This window comes from Oncorhynchus kisutch, linkage group LG11 (assembly GCF_002021735.2).
Source record: "Oncorhynchus kisutch isolate 150728-3 linkage group LG11, Okis_V2, whole genome shotgun sequence".
In the NCBI taxonomy this organism is placed as follows: Eukaryota; Metazoa; Chordata; class Actinopteri; order Salmoniformes; family Salmonidae; genus Oncorhynchus; species Oncorhynchus kisutch.
The window spans coordinates 75,188,906-75,209,373 of NC_034184.2; the positions used below are offsets into that span (position 1 = coordinate 75,188,906).

The 20,468-nt window shown below is 47.4% G+C and overlaps 2 protein-coding genes across 8 annotated transcripts in view; one reads left to right on the forward strand and one right to left on the reverse strand.

The window, feature by feature from the left end:
- LOC109899235 (eukaryotic translation initiation factor 2 subunit 3-like) lies at positions 1–17,178 on the reverse strand. The gene is made up of 13 exons (XM_020494287.2): positions 17,019–17,178; positions 13,893–14,038; positions 13,432–13,500; positions 12,687–12,750; positions 7,721–7,848; positions 7,332–7,548; positions 7,045–7,203; positions 3,752–3,886; positions 3,566–3,660; positions 3,226–3,370; positions 2,938–3,107; positions 795–967; positions 1–705 (listed from the first exon to the last, which is right to left on the reverse strand). Exons 2-13 carry the CDS (start codon positions 13,923–13,925, stop codon positions 642–644), a joined length of 1,452 nt encoding a protein of 483 aa, XP_020349876.1. The 5' UTR covers positions 13,926–14,038; positions 17,019–17,178; the 3' UTR covers positions 1–641.
- Positions 15,866–20,468, forward strand: part of LOC109899237 (kelch-like protein 15) — a 24,703-nt gene continuing 20,100 nt past the window's right edge. For 2 of the 7 annotated variants that reach the window (XM_031835075.1, XM_031835073.1), the window contains exons 1-2: positions 16,136–16,438; positions 16,596–16,683. Coding sequence is in view for 2 of the 7 variants with exons in the window: in XM_031835073.1 (XP_031690933.1) it covers positions 16,640–16,683 (44 nt within the window). In the remaining 5 variants the exon portion in view is untranslated. The other 5 variants (XM_031835072.1, XM_031835074.1, XM_031835078.1 and 2 more) reach the window with 5 other exon arrangements.

A 20,468-nucleotide genomic window follows, 5' to 3' on the forward strand; every position in this document is an offset into this window, starting at 1 on the left:
TTTTGTTCCAAATGTCCATTTTATTAGATTCTACTGAAAGCAGTTGACAGCAGAACACACAGCACTATCAAGCCTCTGTTCCTCTACCGTCTGTGGCAGGGCTTATTCAGGAGGGAGCAACGCTTACTGTACAGTCAGATAGAAATATAGCAAGACCGGAATGAATAGGTACTCGTATCATCTCAGCTCTATCCATTACATTTCTATCTGTAGCATTGTGAGTGTTGCCCCCTGTTCATTCAGTCACAGCCCTGTTTTGGGAGACTCATCTTAAAACCACTGACCAGCTACCTTCCCTTAACCCTCCCTGGACGTATCTCAATACTCTACTGTGGCTTCCTCTCCTCGTCTATTCTCCTTCGTCTGCACTGATCTGAAAAAAAAGACAGGTAAGTAGTAGATTTCTAATATGAGTAATCTGCTTCCACCTGCCCCAGTTGTTTATTTATCAGTGCAGATGAGAGAAGACAGGGTGATGAAGCCAGTTTAGACTATTGCGATGCAGCCTCCTCCCTTCCCCCTCCTGGGGCAGGTATTCCTCTTTTTCAACTTGAACAGGTGTTGGTGTATGAAAAAGAGTATGTTGGGCATGTCGTCTGGTTGAGAGGGTGTTGCCATGAAGACACTTCCTGTCTGGTTCCTCAGTCGTCGTCCACCGTGGGGGTGATGGTCACCCCCCTCCTGATCTGGCCCCAGCCAATCAGACTGCAGAGAGGGAAGAGAACCAATGAGACACAAAAGTAAGGATAAACAGCCGAACACAAAATCCAGTGAAAACCCCTCTTCCATCTTACCGCCAATGTTTCTCCACACGACGACTGAGCGCAATCTTCTCTCCGACCTCAGTGCAGACAGGGTTGGTCAGGACGATCTTGGCCAAATCAGCCTTCACTGCACTCACTCTGCCGCCTGTAGACAGACTGCCGATGTTCACCATCAACACCTCGTTCTTAGACAGCTTCTGGACCTGAGGGGAGGAACAAGACAAACACAGGAAAGACAGCTTGAGTAAAAACAGAAAAGACGCACTGCCTGCCTGCCGCCTCGCACTGCCTGCCTGCCTGCCACCTCGCACTGCCTGCCTGCCTGCCGCCTCGCACTGCCTGCCTGCCTGCCTGCCGCCTCGCACTGCCTGCCGCCTCGCACTGCCTGCCGCCTCGCACTGCCTGCCGCCTCGCACTGCCTGCCGCCTCGCACTGCCTGCCTGCCCGCCTGCCGCCTCGCACTGCCTGCCCGCCTGCCGCCTCGCACTGCCTGCCCGCCTGCCGCCTCGCACTGCCTGCCCGCCTGCCGCCTCGCACTGCCTGCCCGCCTGCCGCCTCGCACTGCCTGCCCGCCTGCCGCCTCGCACTGCCTGCCCGCCTGCCGCCTCGCACTGCCTGCCCGCCTGCCGCCTCGCACTGCCTGCCGCCTCGCACTGCCTGCCCGCCTGCCTGCCGCCTCGCACTGCCTGCCCGCCTGCCTGCCGCCTCGCACTGCCTGCCCGCCTGCCTGCCGCCTCGCACTGCCTGCCCGCCTGCCGCCTCGCACTGCCTGCCCGCCTGCCGCCTCGCACTGCCTGCCCGCCTGCCGCCTCGCACTGCCTGCCGCCTCGCACTGCCTGCCCGCCTGCCTGCCGCCTCGCACTGCCTGCCCGCCTGCCGCCTCGCACTGCCTGCCCGCCTGCCTGCCGCCTCGCACTGCCTGCCCGCCCGCCTGCCTGCCGCCTCGCACCGCCTGCCTGCCGCCTCGCACTGCCTGCCCTGCCCGCCTGCCTGCCGCCTCGCACCGCCTGCCCTGCCGCCTCGCACCGATCTGCCTGCGCTGCACCGCCTGCCTTGCCGCCTCGCACCGCCTGCCTGCCGCCTCGCACCGCTGCCTGCCGCCTCGCACCGCCTGCTGCCGCCTCGCACCGCCTGCCTGCCGCCTCGCACCGCCTGCCTGCCGCTCGCAACGCCTGCCTCGCCTCGCACGCTGCCTGCCGCTGCCGCCTCGCACCGCCTGCCTGCCGCCTCGCACCGCCTGCCTGCCGCCTCGCACCGCCTGCCTGCCGCCTCGCACCGCCTGCCTGCCGCCTCGCACCGCCTGCCTGCCGCCTCGCACCGCCTGCCTGCCGCCTCGCACCGCCTGCCTGCCGCCTCGCACCGCCTGCCTGCCGCCTCGCACCGCCTGCCTGCCGCCTCGCACCGCCTGCCTGCCGCCTCGCACCGCCTGCCTGCCGCCTCGCACCGCCTGCCTGCCGCCTCGCACCGCCTGCCTGCCGCCTCGCACCGCCTGCCTGCCGCCTCGCACCGCCTGCCTGCCGCCTCGCACCGCCTGCCTGCCGCCTCGCACCGCCTGCCTGCCGCCTCGCACCGCCTGCCTGCCGCCTCGCACCGCCTGCCTGCCGCCTCGCACCGCCTGCCTGCCGCCTCGCACCGCCTGCCTGCCGCCTCGCACCGCCTGCCTGCCGCCTCGCACCGCCTGCCTGCCGCCTCGCACCGCCTGCCTGCCGCCTCGCACCGCCTGCCTGCCGCCTCGCACCGCCTGCCTGCCGCCTCGCACCGCCTGCCTGCCGCCTCGCACCGCCTGCCTGCCGCCTCGCACCGCCTGCCTGCCGCCTCGCACCGCCTGCCTGCCGCCTCGCACCGCCTGCCTGCCGCCTCGCACCGCCTGCCTGCCGCCTCGCACCGCCTGCCTGCCGCCTCGCACCGCCTGCCTGCCGCCTCGCACCGCCTGCCTGCCGCCTCGCACCGCCTGCCTGCCGCCTCGCACCGCCTGCCTGCCGCCTCGCACCGCCTGCCTGCCGCCTCGCACCGCCTGCTGCCGCCTCGCACCGCCTGCCTGCCGCCTCGCACTGCGTCTCAGTAATCTAAAGATGCTTCCTCCTCTAAATTTAATACAAAAATCAGTATAAAAACAATTCTGTCCATTTCCATCTACACCAGTTCAACACCAAGCCCAGGGTGCAGTGCTGACCTTGGCAGCCTTCTTGTCTCCTTCAGTGCGGACTCCCAGAAGCCTCCTCAACAGGAAGTAGGAGATTTCCAGCTCTGTGAAGATCTCTGGTAGCGCTCCGACCGCTCCCAGCACCTGACCAACCATACGATCAGCTCTGCACAGGGTCGGGTCAATCTTAGTGCCAACACCTGGATAGGAAAGAGAACACACACACCTGAGTGTTTATACTCATATTAGAAACACACACCTGACCCACCATACCGTCACAACACACACACACACACACACACACACACAGGTTCATACCAATGAGTCCCCCGGGTGCCGCATATTGCAGGTCGTTGTGTTCAGCGAACAGAGAGACGATCTTGGAAAAGATGGGTTTACACATTAGCTTCCCCTCATGGTCCTTAGACACAATGCCTGGACGCACCTCCAACTCCTGTCCCACCTGGAGAGACAGATATAAAAGAGGGAGGGAAGAACAGAGGGAGAGAACGGAGAGGAAGAGACAGGAGAGAGAAAAGCAGAGAGGATGAATGAATGGCAGAGGTTAATGAACAGCTGAGAGCTTCATAAGAACTTTGCACCATTGAACCACTTGCCCATGATGCTTTGAGGCAAAGGGAAGAAGCAGGTGTCCTACCTTGAGCACGCCTTTTAGTATACTGCCTCCAGCCACACCTCCTTTCAGGTCATCTACCTCACAACCCGGCTTGTTGACGTCAAATGACCGGATCACTGAAACACGTAAACGCACGCCACATCAACACATTATTATAAGCATAACAGAGACAGCTGGGTTCAAGTCATCACGTGTGTCTGTTCTTACCGATGAGTCTGGGTTCTGAGGTGAAGTCTCTGATGGGGACAGGGATCTTCTTGACAATGTATTCACACACCACCTCTATGTTGTACTTCAACTGTGCTGAGATAGGAATGATAGGTGCTCCCTCTGCCACAGTACCTACACCCACACGAGGAGAGAGGTTACCCACAGACACACGGGGAGAGAGGTTACCCACAGACACACGAGGAGAGAGGTTACCCACAGACACACGGGGAGAGAGGTTACCCACAGACACACGAGGAGAGAGGTTACCCACAGACACACGAGGAGAGGGGATACACACGAGGAGAGGGGTTACCCACAGACACACGAGGAGAGAGGTTACCCACAGACACACGAGGAGAGAGGTTACCCACAGACACACGAGGAGAGAGGTTACCCACAGACACACGAGGAGAGAGGTTACCCACAGACACACGAGGAGAGAGGTTACCCACAGACACACGAGGAGAGAGGTTACCCACAGACACACGAGGAGAGAGGTTACCCACAGACACACGAGGAGAGAGGTTACCCACAGACACACGAGGAGAGGGGATACACACGAGGAGAGGGGATACACACAGACACACGAGGAGAGGGGTTACCCACAGACACACGAGGAGAGAGGTTACCCACAGACACACGAGGAGAGAGGTTACCCACAGACACACGAGGAGAGAGGTTACCCACAGACACACGAGGAGAGGGGATACACACAGACACACGAGGAGAGGGGTTACCCACAGACACACGAGGAGAGAGGATACCCACAGACACACGAGGAGAGAGGATACCCACAGACACACGAGGAGAGAGGATACCCACAGACACACGAGGAGAGAGGTTACCCACAGACACACGAGGAGAGAGGTTACCCACAGACACACGAGGAGAGGGGATACACACAGACACGAGGAGAGAGGTTACCCACAGACACACGAGGAGAGAGGTTACCCACAGACACACGAGGAGAGAGGTTACCCACAGACACACGAGGAGAGAGGTTACCCACAGACACCCGAGGAGAGAGGTTACCCACAGACACCCGAGGAGAGAGGTTACCCACAGACACCCGAGGAGAGAGGTTACCCACAGACACCCGAGGAGAGAGGTTACCCACAGACACCCGAGGAGAGAGGTTACCCACAGACACCCGAGGAGAGAGGTTACCCACAGACACCCGAGGAGAGAGGTTACCCACAGACACCCGAGGAGAGAGGTTACCCACAGACACCCGAGGAGAGAGGTTACCCACAGACACACGAGGAGAGAGGTTACCCACAGACACACGAGGAGAGAGGTTACCCGGGGATACACACGAGGAGAGAGGTTACCCGGGGATACACACGAGGAGAGAGGTTACCCGGGGATACACACGAGGAGAGAGGTTACCCGGGGATACACACGAGGAGAGGGGTTACCCACAGACACACGAGGAGAGAGGTTACCCACAGACACACGAGGAGAGAGGATACCCACAGACACACGAGGAGAGAGGATACCCACAGACACACGAGGAGAGAGGATACCCACAGACACACGAGGAGAGAGGATACCCACAGACACACGAGGAGAGAGGATACACACAGACACACGAGGAGAGAGGATACACACAGACACACGAGGAGAGAGAGGATACACACAGACACACGAGGAGAGAGGATACACACGAGGAGAGAGGTTACCCACAGACACACGAGGAGAGAGGTTACCCACAGACACACGAGGAGAGAGGTTACCCACAGACACACGAGGAGAGGGGATACACACGAGGAGAGGGGATACACACGAGGAGAGGGGATACACACAGACACACGAGGAGAGGGGTTACCCACAGACACACGAGGAGAGAGGATACCCACAGACACACGAGGAGAGAGGTTACCCACAGACACACGAGGAGAGAGGATACACACAGACACACGAGGAGAGAGGATACACACAGACACACGAGGAGAGAGGATACACACGAGGAGAGAGGTTACCCACAGACACACGAGGAGAGAGGTTACCCACAGACACACGAGGAGAGAGGTTACCCACAGACACACGAGGAGAGGGGATACACACGGGGAGAGGGGATACACACAGACACACGAGGAGAGGGGTTACCCACAGACACACGAGGAGAGAGGATACCCACAGACACACGAGGAGAGAGGTTACCCACAGACACACGAGGAGAGGGGATACACACGAGGAGAGGGGATACACACAGACACACGAGGAGAGGGGTTACCCACAGACACACGAGGAGAGAGGATACCCACAGACACACGAGGAGAGAGGTTACCCACAGACACACGAGGAGAGAGGTTACCCACAGACACACGAGGAGAGAGGTTACCCACAGACACACGAGGAGAGAGGTTACCCACAGACACACGAGGAGAGGGGATACACACAGACACGAGGAGAGGGGTTACCCACAGACACACGAGGAGAGAGGATACCCACGAGGAGAGAGGTTACCCACAGACACACGAGGAGAGGGGATACACACGAGGAGAGGGGTCACCCACAGACACCCGAGGAGAGAGGTTACCCACAGACACCCGAGGAGAGAGGTTACCCACAGACACCCGAGGAGAGAGGTTACCCACAGACACCCGAGGAGAGAGGTTACCCACAGACACCCGAGGAGAGAGGTTACCCACAGACACGAGGAGAGAGGTTACCCACAGACACACGAGGAGAGAGGATACCCACAGACACACGAGGAGAGAGGATACCCACAGACACACGAGGAGAGAGGTTACCCGGGGATACACACGAGGAGAGAGGTTACCCGGGGATACACACGAGGAGAGGGGTTACCCGGGGATACACACGAGGAGAGGGGTTACCCACAGACACACGAGGAGAGAGGATACCCACAGACACACGAGGAGAGAGGATACCCACAGACACACGAGGAGAGAGGATACCCACAGACACACGAGGAGAGAGGATACCCACAGACACACGAGGAGAGAGGATACCCACAGACACACGAGGAGAGAGGATACCCACAGACACACGAGGAGAGAGGATACCCACAGACACACGAGGAGAGAGGATACCCACAGACACACGAGGAGAGAGGATACACACAGACACACGAGGAGAGAGGATACACACAGACACACGAGGAGAGAGGATACACACAGACACACGAGGAGAGAGGATACACACAGACACACACGGAGCTAACACACTTTTAAGAAGGCAGAGGGGTTAAACACAAACAGACATACTTCCCTCAAACAAACACACACAAAGCTTTACAAGAGTGAGCTATTCCAGCCACTGACCCTGTACGAAGGCTAGGATCTGTTCGTACTGCTCCTTGGCCTGGCTCTCCTTGACCAGATCAATCTTGTTTTGGAGGATCAGGATGTGTTTGAGCTTCATGATCTCTATGGCAGCCAGGTGCTCAGAGGTCTGGGGCTGGGGACATGACTCGTTACCCGCTGGGAGAGAGGGATGTGGGTTAAGTTACCGAGAGCTGATCAGGTGATGGGGAGTGTGATTATTGTTCAATCAGTAATGTCAGGAGTAGGATTATTATACAGTATTGATCAGCAGAAGTGTGTCTTACCAATGAGCAGGAGGGCAGCGTCCATGACAGCTGCTCCGTTCAGCATGGTGGCCATCAGAATATCGTGACCGGGACAGTCCACGAAGGACACGTGTCTGACCAGTTTGAAGTTGCCCTTGGTTCCAGGGATGTCTGTAGGGAACTCATCAGGAGTACTGGAGCCACACGACCTGTAGCACTCTGGCCTGGGACAGCTGGGGTCATCCAGCTTATACACCTAGGGCAGTAAAGGGGAACCACATTATGCTTTTGGTACTGTACCATTTCCATTCACTCCTTCTACCCATGTCACGCCCCATCCTCGTGTGTTGCCAACAGTTACGGGTGCTCCTACGTTATGGGTACTCAACCTTCATGCATTGGACCTAAACAGTGCGTTGTTTACTTACCTTGGCGTTAGCGTAACCTAGCTTAATGGTGATGTTCCTCTCCAGCTCGTTCTTGAAGCGGACAGTGTGAACCCCTGAGATGGCCTTGACCACCGTAGACTTTCCGTGGGCCACATGACCAATGGTGCCTACAGGCCAGGAAAGAACAGAGGGTGTTACTGGAGGTGCTCAGGCAGTAGAGATGGGTGTTAGGAATCAACACTCACAGTATAACATTGTCAATAATTAGCATTTGAATCCTTATTTTCCCAATGTCAAATTTGCACATTTAATCACAGGCTAAAATTGGGAGATCAGGTAAGGGGCAGACTATATAAGGCTGAGGTCCCCAGATCTCATGTTCGACAAGACACCAGTTAGACAAAAACATCCTGTGGCGTAAGGCATTAGCATCGAACAGCCCCCGCAATATGCAACTTTTCAGTGAAGTTAGGAACCAATACACACAGGCAGTTTGAAAAAGCTATTTGCATCCTGTAGAACAAACTCAAAAAAGTTCTGCGACACTAAAGTCCATGGAGAATAAGAGCACCTCCTCCCAGCTGCCCACTGCACTGAGGCTAGGAAACACTGTCACCACCAATACATCTACGATAATTTCAAAAAGCATTTTTTCTACAGCTGGCCATGCTTTCCACCTGGCTACCCCGGCAAACAGCTCTGCACCCCCAACAGCAACTTGCCCAAGCCTCCCCCACTTCTCCTTCACCCAAATCCAGATAGCTGATGTTCTGAAAGAGCTGCAAAATCTGGACCCCTACAAATCAGCTGGGCTAGACAATCTGGACCCTCTAAAATTATCCGACACAATTGTTGCAACCCCTATTAATAGCCTGTTCAACCTCTCGTTCGTATCGTCTGAGATCCCTAAAGATTGGAAAGCTGCCGCGGTCATCCCCCTGTTCAAAGGGGGAGACACTCAAGACCCAAACTGTTACAGACCTATATCTATCCTACCCTGCCTTTCTAAAGTCTTCGAAAGCCAAGTTAACAAACAGATCACCGACCATTTCGAATCCCACCGTACCTTCTCCGCTATGCAATCAGGTTTCAGAGCTGGTCATGGGTGCACCCCAGCCACGCTCAAGGTCCTAAACGATATCATTACCGCCATCAATAAAAGACAATACTGTGCAGCCGTATTCATCAACCTGGCCAAGGCTTTCGACTGTCAATCACTGCCTCGGTTTCTCAAAATGACTGCCTCGGTTTCTCAAAATGACTGCCTCGGTTTCTCAAAATGACTGCCTCGGTTTCTCAAAATGACTGCCTCGGTTTCTCAAAATGACTGCCTCGGTTTCTCAAAATGACTGCCTCGGTTTCTCAAAATGACTGCCTCGGTTTCTCAAAATGACTGCCTCGGTTTCTCAAAATGACTGCCTCGGTTTCTCAAAATGACTGCCTCGCCTGGTTCACCAACTACTTCTCTGATCGAGTTCAGTGTGTCAAATCAGAGGGCCTGTTGTCTGGAGCTCTGGCAGTCTATGGGGGTGCCACAGGGTTCCATTCTCGGGCCAACTCTTTTCTCTGTATACATCAATGATGTCGTTCTTGCTGCTGGTGATTATCTGACCCACCTCTACCATTCTGTATACGTCTGGCCCTTATTTGGACACTGTTAACAAACCTCCAGACTAGAGGTCGACCGATTAACCAGGGCCGATTTCAAGGTTTCATAACAAATCGGAAATCGGTATTTTTGGGCACCGATTTTGCAAAAAAGAAAATGTACACACCTTTATTTAATCTTTATTTAACTAGGCAAGTCGGTTAAGAACACATTCTTATTTTCAACGACGGCCTAGGAACGAGGCAGAACGACAGATTTTTACCTTGTCAGCTCGGGGAACCAATCTTGCAACCTTACAGTTAACTAGTCCAACGCTCTAACCACCTGCCTCACGAGGAGCCTGCCTGTTACGTGAATGCAGTAAGCCAAGGTAAGTTGCTAGCTAGCATTAAACTCATCTTATAAAAAACAATCAATCGACTGTCGTTGCTCCAATGTGTACTTAACCATAAACATCGAAGCCTTTTAAAAAATGAATACACAAGTATATATTTTTAAACCTGCATATTGAGCTAAAATATATCCAGGTTAGCAGGCAATATTAACCAGGTGAAATTGTGTCACTTCTCTTGCGTTCATTGCACGCAGAGTCAGGGTATATGCAACAGTTTGGGCCGCCTGGCTCGTTGCGAACTAATTTGCCAGAATTTTACGTAATTATGACAGAACATTGAAGGTTGTGCAATGTAACAGGAATATTTAGACTCTTGGATGCCACCCGTTAGATAAAATACGAAACGGAATAAACGTTTTGTTTTTGAGGTGCTAGGTCAAATCCGGAAACTAAGGCTCGTATTTCTGTGTTTTTATTGTAGTTAAGTCTATGATTTGATATTTGATAGAGCAGTCTGACTGAGGGGTGGTAGGCAGCAGCAGGCTCGTAATAGTCAAAGGTATATGGTTTAGAGAGAAATAGTCTACGCGTTATAATTCCTGTAATAACTTGCGGCTGAACTTGAAAGGGGTTCCTTCGTTATTTTACTGATCATGTCTTCCATAGAGAACGTCTTGATCTACTTCAAATAAGGTCTGTGTTTCGTGCAGGTTTAAACAGCCTCTGTTCATGTCTTCCATAGAGAATGTCTTGATCTACTTCCAATAAGGTCTGTGTTTCGTGCAGGCTTAAACCGCCTCGTAAATCTCACTAGGATAAGGTAACGTTCGTCAACACATTTTCATAAATCCACTCTACCAAAAAAATTCTTCGCTTATTTGAGCCAATATTGATCAGAGTTACCTTGTCCTATGGATATCTACACAATTATAAAATTGGCAAGGTGGTGTAAGCCTACAGGAAACACAGACCTTATTTTAAGTGAATCTGAAAATATCCTATGGAAAAAATGAATGAAGGAACCGCTTTTCAGATTTTGCTAGAAGGTGTCATGGGAATTATGACTCGCACTTTGGTAGTCATTTCTTACCATGTCCATTTGTAAAATAGTATTTCCTGCATATAGAAATTAGTTTTTGTTTTCAACATTCATCACAGGTAACTTAAACTATTTTTATTCAAACAGTTGAGTATTTGTCTCCCAAGCAGACTCTTCAGTATCATTGTCACTTCAGAGCTGTGTGTGTGTTTTACAGATGACAGAGAAAAGCAGAGCACCAGTGTGGGACTATTACATGGAATTGGCACCAGGGAAAGCAAGGTCTTATTTGTGATAAAGATGTAAGCATGGGGTCAGCAACGGCTAAATCAAAAAATACCACCAACCTGTGGAATCACCTTAAGAACACCCATCCAAAAGCCCATATGTATTATATTAAGTTCAAATAAAATGTTCATTGTTCATTAAATATTGCTGCAATTGTCATTATTACAAAAATGTGTACACACACACTTTAAAAATAGGCAGATTAATCGGTATCGGCGTTGAAAAAAATAATAATCAGCCAACCTCTACTCTGGATGGTTCTGACTTAGGTATTTGTAGTTGTCCACATATTCTAGGTGTCTGGTTAGACTGTAAACTCTCCTTCCAGACTCGCATTAAGCGAATCCAATCCAAAATTAAATCTAGTATCGGCTTCAAATTTCGCAACAAAGCATCCTTCACTCATGCTGCCAAACATACCCTCGTAAAACTGACTATCCTACCGATCCTTGACTTCAGCGATGTCATTTACAAAATAGCCTTTAACACTACTCAGCAAATTGGATGTAGTCTATCACAGAGCCTTCTGTTTTGTAACCAAAGCCCCTCGCTTCATATTCGCCGTCAAACCCAATGGCTCCAGGTCATCTATAAGTCTTTGCTAGGTAAAGCCCCTCCTTATCTCAGCTCACTGGTCACCATAGCAGCACATGCTCCAGCAGGTATATTTCACTGGTCACACCCAAAGCCAACTCCTCCTTTGGCTGCCTTTCCTTCCAGTTCTCTGCTGCCAATGACTGGAACAAATTGCAAAAAAAAAAATCACTGAAGCTGGAGACTTATATCTCCCTCACTAACTTTAAGCATCAACTGTCAGAGCAGCTTACTGATCATTGCACATGTAAATAGCCCATCAAACTACCTCATCCTGTTATTTTTTTTGTTGTTCCTTTGAATCTCTACTTGCACATCTATCACTCCAGTGTGTTATTGACTGTGTTTGTTTGTTTATCCCATGTGTAACTCCGTGTTTGTGTCGCACTGCTTTGCTTTATCTTGGCCAGGTCGCAGTTGTAAATGAGAACTTGTTGTCAGCTGGCCTACCTGGTGAAATAAATACAAAATAAAATACCACTGCTGCTATTAGTGTTGTCACCATACCAGCGTCACAATACTGGAAAGTAAGGAAGCAAAGAAAAACAAAACATGAAGCAGACTTAATTTCTTGAGGAAAACAATCCTAAAGTTGGTAAAAACAGCCTTGTCACATGTTTATTTTCCAAGCTATAGCACACAATACTTTACAAAAGTATCACGACAATGCCCCATTTCCCCTCAGGAGACTGAAAATATTTGGCAGGAGTCTCTCGGATCCTCAAAAAGTTCTACAGCTGCAGCATGGAGAGCATCCTGACCGGTTGCATCACCACCTGGTATGGCCACTGCTTGGCATCCGACCGTAAGGCGCTACAGAGGGTAGTGCGTATGGCCCAGTACATCACTGGATTTTTATTCTATTGTGTTATTTTTTTACACTTTAGTTTATTTTGTAAATATTTTCTTAACTCTATTTTCTTAAAAGTGCATTGTTGGTTAAGAGCTTGTAAGTAAGCATTTCACGGTAAGATCTACTAGACCCGTTGCATTCAGCACATGTGACAAATAACATTTGATTTGATTTAAATGACCATAGAGTGGAGTCTGCTTAGTGTTGACTTTTTTGCCAAGGAAATTCTGGTATCACGATACTGGTATCATGACAACACTAGCTGCCATAGGGGACTGGTTCACTCACCAATGTTGATGGTGGCCTGTCTGCTGATGATCTCTTGGGAGAGAGGGGTCAGGATGGACACATCCTGTTGAGAAAACACACACACAGGTCAATTAATTAAGGCATGGTACTTAATCTGGAGTGGGCTAAATAACAATGAGAGATGTAGCCATGAGAAATAAGGAATGGATGATTCATTTTGTGAGCTAATAACCTGAAAGGGTAATCAATTCTGCATTAGTAAACGGGACCTGGCAAAGGCTGCGAGTTTAGCCTACTTGACGACGTACTCTGTTGATGTGACCATCAGGTGCAGATGGTACAATGATAACACAGCAATAATATCGACAAAATTTACAGCTAAAGATATTTGAATTCCCGCGTATCTTAGTTGTTTTTTTTAGTGTTGATTATAGGTCGTTCATACAAATGAATGGGCTGTTGTTCAGATGTGCTGCTGCGACATTTCCTGTGCAGTCAGGGAAGATGATGTGCACATAAACAACGACAAATAGATCTGTAGGTCTAGAAAGCTAATGTTTCTGTATTTGAAAGAGGAAACTGCCTTTACTCATTAGGCGGGGCTGAAAATGGACAATCCCCACGCTGACAACCAAGCTAACGTTAGGTAGTTACTGTTAGCATGTGCCGGTAGAACAGCCACGTTCCCGGTGCCCGCAACAACATCATGATTCACATTTTTTTCTGATGACTTTTAGGGAACCAAACCATCACTATCATCACTGTTGAAAAGATAAACACTCACCAGCGAATTTAAATCTTGTTTGGAAAGATGAGGCTGACCCAGCGTTATTCCAGACTCGTCACCCGCCATCTTGAACATAAAAGGAATTTCAGTATGCTGTGGAGATTGCCTGAATGATTTAACACTGAATTATACGCAGTAAGAGTTTCTTATTGTATGATCACTAGTAAAACTTTGCAGTTATCAACAATCAGCTGTTTTATCATGTGTCCTCTTGAATTTTACTATAGATATGTATTATTTCGTTTTTCTTTGATGAATGAATAAAAAGAAAAGGGTCCTACAAGGGATGATGCAATATTCGAATTCACACGCAATTCAATGTCCCTCTTTACACAATATCCACTGTTGCGGTTGACAGCTACTGTGAATAACTGTATACAATTCATTCCGTTTCTTCATTGTGCTTTTGTTTGATTTATTCCTCCATCACAAAATAAAATAGAAAGAACTTCAGATACCTGGGTCCGTCTTTTCTTGACGACGTCATTCATAATGTGTCCATTTGTAGTTTTTTCATAGGGTCCGCCCTGGTACAATTATAAATTCTCTCGCTCGCTTTGCCAATCCATAGTTTCTCATTCTCCGTATCCCTTCAATCCTTCACCTGCATATAGGGAAAGGCAAAATATTTTTTACATCTTCATCCCCCGTAGGCCATTATGTTTTGATCTAGCTGTCAATGGGGCTGTACTAATGAGTATGTGATTTTTTTTCTTCTGTCCACCTTTATTTAACCAGGTAGGCCAGTTGAGAACAAGTTCCCATTTACAACTGCGACCTGGCCAAGATAAAGCAAAGCAGTGCTGCACAAACAACGATATTCTAAATCAGAACCGTCCAGATTAGTGATGCTAGACGGGCGGGCGGGTGCGGGCAGCGATTGGTTGAAGAGCATGCATTTAGTTTTACTAGCGTTTAAGAGCAGTTGGAGGCCACGGAAGGGGTGTTATATAAAAGGTAGATAGATATGACCCTTTTCACACAATCATGCTGATCTGAACTATACTGGCTAGGTTTATTTTGTATTTTTACATTTTCCTTTCCACCATATATCCGTAACAAACTAATATACAGTATATCCTTGTTTCCATAATCTGTGATCGATGCATATGTATGACCAGACCAGAACAGTAGGTTACAGCTCTGCTCAGTAGTGTACAGTTTTCAATTTTGTTCCCCACCTGTAAATGTATCTGGGGACAGATTCATAAACACTGTCCTATTGTAGACAAGAATGTCTACCATGCAGGGATTCAATTGCCTTTATTGTTATTTTAATGACCTGACTAGATCATAAGTGAAAAATTGTCCAGACAGAGGGTTGAGTTTACGGTTTATTAACCCAACTTCACACAGGCTACTGTTCGACCGTAGCCCACGCCATATAAATGAAGGATACCCTATAAAACAACCGTGGCCAGACGTAAGGGAGAGAACAATGGCTAACCCCCCCCCCCCCCCCCCCCCCCACGCCACACTGCCAACCATCAGGATGCCTGGCATCAGAACATTCCAGGCATTCCCGTGATTGGCAGATAGCGACCCCGTGAACACTGGGTACTGGTAAGTACAACACAACCAACTAATAGTCTAACATATAACACATAGCTGTCTGTGTGGGTCGCTACATTATTATGGAAGATGGGGTGTGAGCATGCTACTTGCTATTGCCTCTGCCAAGAGGCCTCTGAACCTAGATCAATGACTGCACTCTTTCCAAGTTTCATGTTTGTTTAATCTCATGTGCACACGTACAGTGAAATGCCTTTCTTGCAAGCTCTAAACCCAACAATGCAGTTATAAATAATTATGTAATACAAAAAATAACAAGGTAGAACAAAAACACAAGAAATAAGAAGAATAGAGTAAGTAAGCATACTCTATACAGGGTCAGTCAGTTCTAGTACCATATTTACAATGTGCAGGGATACTGGAGTGATAGAGGTAGATATGTAAGGTGACTAGGGCATCAGGATATATGATAAACAAAGTAGCAGCAGCGTATAAGATGATTGTATGTGAGTGGGTGTGCGTTTGTGTAGAGTCAGTATAAATTTATCTGCATATTATGTGTGCATGAGCAAATTATATAGTGAGTGTTTGTGTGTGTGTTTTGGTATTGTCACTGTGTGTGAGTGTGTAAGGACAAGTGAGTGTGCATAGAAAGAAATACAAATAAAATACAAGGGTCAACACAAAAAGAGAGCGAGAGAGTGAGAGAGAGAATAGTTCATTACAAGGTCAGTATGAGGAAGAGAGGCCTTAATTATTCTGTACTGCAGCTCTATAATCGCTCCTCAATTATTCTGCACTGCAGGTCTATAATCCCAGGTTGGCTCAGTATAGTACACCTGCTTGGTGATTTTGATTGACAGGCTCACTTCAACGCACAACGACGCCACTACAGTTCCGTTCGAATGGGCTATACCTCAGGAAATTACGTCAGTGCAGAGAATAATATGGCGTCTGCAATGGCTATGGACTTCATGGACAAACAGTATTTTTATATCCAGTTAAAAGAACGAAAAATTGAAGCCGCAGGGGGATTCTAAATGGACGATAAGGAATCTTCGGCGATGCTTTTTTATTGTCCTTTTTCTTGATCTCGGCTATAAACCCGCAGCCCATGTCAGAAGGAGCCAGGTCTGTCTGGTCGAAGAGGGGTTGTGGGGACTCGCAGCGCCGAGGTGAGAGACATTTTAGTCTGCTAAACTAGCTGCTAGGTCATTCCACGGGATGTCGTGAGCTACCAGTCACTGTTATTCGTGACCGTTATATTTGAAGAGTTTAGATTGCAATTCAGTGTGTATTGCCGTTAGCAAGTTGGATAGCTACATTGACTATCAATTTGACACTCCTGTCATGGCCTTGCGTGGAAAATAATCAAGCTGTGATTCCCTCGACTGCGCGAGCTCACTGGTTAAACTCAAGAGTTTACAAAATAAATGACTGGTTTAGCTAACGTTAGTTTGCTAGCCAACACGATTAGATCAAAGATTACATGGTGAGTCTATAGACGTGTTTTTGAGTCAATTAAATGCACTAGCTAAATTACAATCATGATTTAATTCATATAATTGTAAAAATTTCTAGCTAGGTTTGAAGAACATCAGTTTTTCTCTCTCTCTCTGTCTCTCTCTCTGTGTGTGTCTGTCTTTTAGATCAGGGCAAACATAAACAAAGGAAATGTGAGCGTCCCCTCAGCATGCTGTCAGCTAAACTCGAGACTGGCCTCGAGGCCCCCAAAAGGTACCATCTCCATGACAACCATAACATCCATTCCAGGGGAAAACGAATGTCCCCTTTCATTAAAGCCACGGAAGTTCCGACTGCGATACTGCATGCATTGTTAGCAAAAAACGGGAACCCTCAATTTTAGTGAATGGAAAAATGGCAATCATCTTGTAAAAAAAAAATGTTTAGAAGATAATCATGGTACCAATAATTGCTTCTAATACATGTTCTGATTTTTTTAAAATCGCACTCAGAAAAAGTTAAAGATAATTGAGTTGCTAATGGTAGGCCATCATTGTAAATAAGAATTTGTTCTTATTAACTGACTAGTTAAATTTAAAAAAACGTACCCCTTTCGGCCCTCAACTGGAGTTTCTCAATGAGAGGGGCAGTACTGAGCTAGCCTGCAACGTCACTTCCTGGAGTAGCTCAAACTGCGAATGTTAAGTCTCCACGAGACACCGTCTTAACTGATTTAATGTGGCTTCAATGCGCTATCAAAGACAGTACAGTATGAAGATAGGCAGAAACTGCTTCTCCAATAAAAATCCCTGATCACACGTGTAGGCGACGTCATGGTGACGTTGGCTAGCTAAACTCATGCATAGAAACAGTCGTTCGCTCGGAAGAACTGCCAAGATGGCTGCTTGAACAGACGCTTTTTTACCGAGCTCCGTACCAAACTTCAGAAAGATTGTGAAAATTGTTTTTTTTTCTTTAAAGTTTAGTCATTATTTTTATTTGTTCAAGATATAAGACCTTTCCTGTGACTGGAATGATAATTGGATAATTTATTTCAGCATGTCCATGCAAAGTCGTGACAAAAAAAGAAAGGAAAAAGTTAGCCGTTCTATTGCTAATCAACAAGAGAGAAACGTGCTTATAGACAACTGCCATAACTACACTTGGCCTATGGATAATATCATGCTTTCGAATGCTGAAGATGACGAATTCCCCTCTTTACCGGTTACTCCGTGCAAACCTCCACCCTCCAAAAAAACCAACATGAACTCTGACATCGTGGCTACCCTCTCCTTACTCATCAACTCCAGGTGTGACGCCATTGAGAAAATGGTAGGCGCGAACACCATGGTTATCGAAGGCTTGAAAAAGACTGTGGAGTTTGCATGTGGTGAAATTAATGATGTGAAAACGAGAGTGGCAAAAGTTGAAAAAAATGTGGAAAGGGTGGAAAAGAATAACAATGTCTACCATAGACGTCTCACTGATCTGGAACAATACACAAGAAAATGGAACCTGAGACTCTACGGCTTGCCAGAGGTGGAGAATGAAGATGTGCGAGGAGAGGCTATCCGTATCTGCCAAGAAGTTTTGCCTGCAGAGAAGAACAAAGTTGGTGATACCATCGACGTTGTACATCGCCTCGGCAAGAAGCAACAGCAAAGCGATTCAAGACCCAGGGGTATCATCATCCTATTCACTACCAGATTCTACAGGGATGCTGTCTGGAAAGCTGCTAGGAAGAACGCCTTCCTTCAGAGCCATGGTATGCGTTTCGCCGAGCATCTCAGCCCGGAAGACATAGAAAGAAGGAACAAGTTGTGGCCAACGATCAAGATAGCACGAAGTGAGGGGAAGGCTGCTTACTTCGTCGGAGGACGAGGTTTCATCAACGGTTCAGAAATCCATATTCCTCCCTAAAATCTCACCAGAAGGAACAGGTTGATGGTTTCAGCCATGGTATTCTCATTTTCCTTATGTGGTTTACCTAACAAGCATCAGGTGACTATTTTAAAGGAATACTCAGGTATTTCAATTCATTAATTTGTTCTTGTATGACCAGAAGTCCTATTTTGTTTATAAACTTACGAAGAAGATTGAAAGCTGAATTTATGTTTTATGTATACAGTAACTAAGATACTGTCCTAAATGGCATACATGTCTGCTCTGACTTTACACGGTTATTGTTCTATTTAGTTATTAATACTTATTTCCAAAAAAGGTCTTAGGAACGTTTATATGTAAAACATTTTGTTATACAATTATCTTATGATCAGTTTTCATATGTACTTAAAATAGTAGGTACCCTTTTATTTAAATTATTATTTATTTTATTTCTCAAAATAGTTCCTGATTACACTAAAGAGGATTTTTAGTCTCTCTTACTACAAGAACCCTTGGTTTGGTCTTGAACATAATTTCCAGTTGAGTTGAATTTCAAAGGTTATGGAATAAGCTATTTTCACTTTAAATTGACGTAAATGGTGCAGATCTCGGTTCCTTATCGTTTACGTTCACTGCTCCTACGTCTTTGACTCATCCTACTACAGTTTATACTTTTATATAATCTTTGTTGTTTTGTCTTTGTCTATATTATCTCTTAATGCTAGGGGGTTACGAAACAGTGTGAAGCGCAAGGCCTTATTTCTATTTGCTAAACAATTTCGAACAGATTTTAGCTTTTTTCAAGAGTCTCACTCAATTTCTGCTGATGCCAACTTCTGGAGGTCACAGTGGGGCAACGATATTTGGCTTTCCCATGGATCTGAACGCTCTGCTGGTGTCACTACAATGAAAAATACCTTTGGTGGTAATATTCTACACTCGGAATGTGACCCCTTTGGTCACTTTATTTGTCTTGTGATCAGTTACAATGACATTACACTCATTACTGTAAACTTCTACGGGTACAACACCAAACATGAGAATGATGAGTTGCTTGAATCTATAGAGAAACATATACTTCATTGGTTATCTAAATTTCCCAATTCGTTATTATTGATAGGAGGGGACTTTAACATTACAATAGATAATTCAACTGATAGATGGCCCCCAGGTAGGCCAACCAATCAGAATTTGGGTTTAATACTTTTTATGGAAAAGTTTGATCTTACTGATATATGGAGAGAGAGGTTTCCGGCCGAAAGATCTTTCACTTGGAGTAACAAAACAGGCTCCAGACAATCCAGAATAGATTTTTGGCTTATATCCAAATGTATTGATGGTGAGTGTGTTACTACAAATATTTGTACTACTCCCCTCACAGACCATAGGGCTATTTACATTGATATCAAAATATTTACCCCTGATACGAACCTTGGTAGAACATCCTACTGGAAGCTAAATGGCTCATTATTAAATAATGATATCGTTACATTTGAGGTTAAAGATCTGCTCTCACACTTTTGGAAAAGGGCTTGTGAAGAAAAATCTTATTGCAAGAACTGGGAGCTCTTTAAATTTGAGGTGTCCAAATATCTTAGAAAATATGGTAGTAATCTTGCTAAGACCAGAAGAGCTGAGGAGGAAAAGGTGATCATTAAGATAACTTCCCTTTCTCAGAGGTCCCCAGCTGACCTCTTGGGGGAGGAGAAGATGGAACTAATTGAGTTACAAAATAAACTGGATAATATATATAAATTAAAAGCAGAAGGAGCCTTTATTAGATCTAGGAAAAAATGGATTGAGGAGGGAGAACAGAATTCATCCTATTTCTTTAGACTTGAGAAATTTCACTCTAAAAATAACACTATCCATAAGTTAAACATTGATGGTGTTATTACAGATGACCAAAAATTAATCGCTAAATACTGCAGCAATTTTTACAGAAAATTGTATAGCTCTACGTACTGTCAGGAATCCACAGATATGTTTTTTAACTCACTGAATAATGTTCACTCTATCAGTGATATAGAATCTAAACAGTGTGATGAACCCATCAACGTTGAAGAGATTATAGAGTCTATCAAACATCTAAAGAACAATAAATCACCAGGTGTTGATGGAATTACATCAGAATTTTACAAATTATTTTCTGAACAAGTAGCTCCCTTCCTATT

What these genes read in the sequence shown, in the direction of transcription:
- LOC109899235 (XM_020494287.2), bottom strand. Translation starts at nt 13,925, where the DNA reads ATGAATGACGTCGTCAAGAAAAGACGGACCCAG. An exon ending in TCAAGAAAAGACGGACCCAG is followed by an intron (nt 13,501 to 13,892) that starts GTATCTGAAGTT and finishes TTTATGTTCAAG; the next exon opens with ATGGCGGGTGACGAGTCTGG. An exon ending in GAGACAAGAAGGCTGCCAAG is followed by an intron (nt 968 to 2,937) that starts GTCAGCACTGCA and finishes TCCTCCCCTCAG; the next exon opens with GTCCAGAAGCTGTCTAAGAA.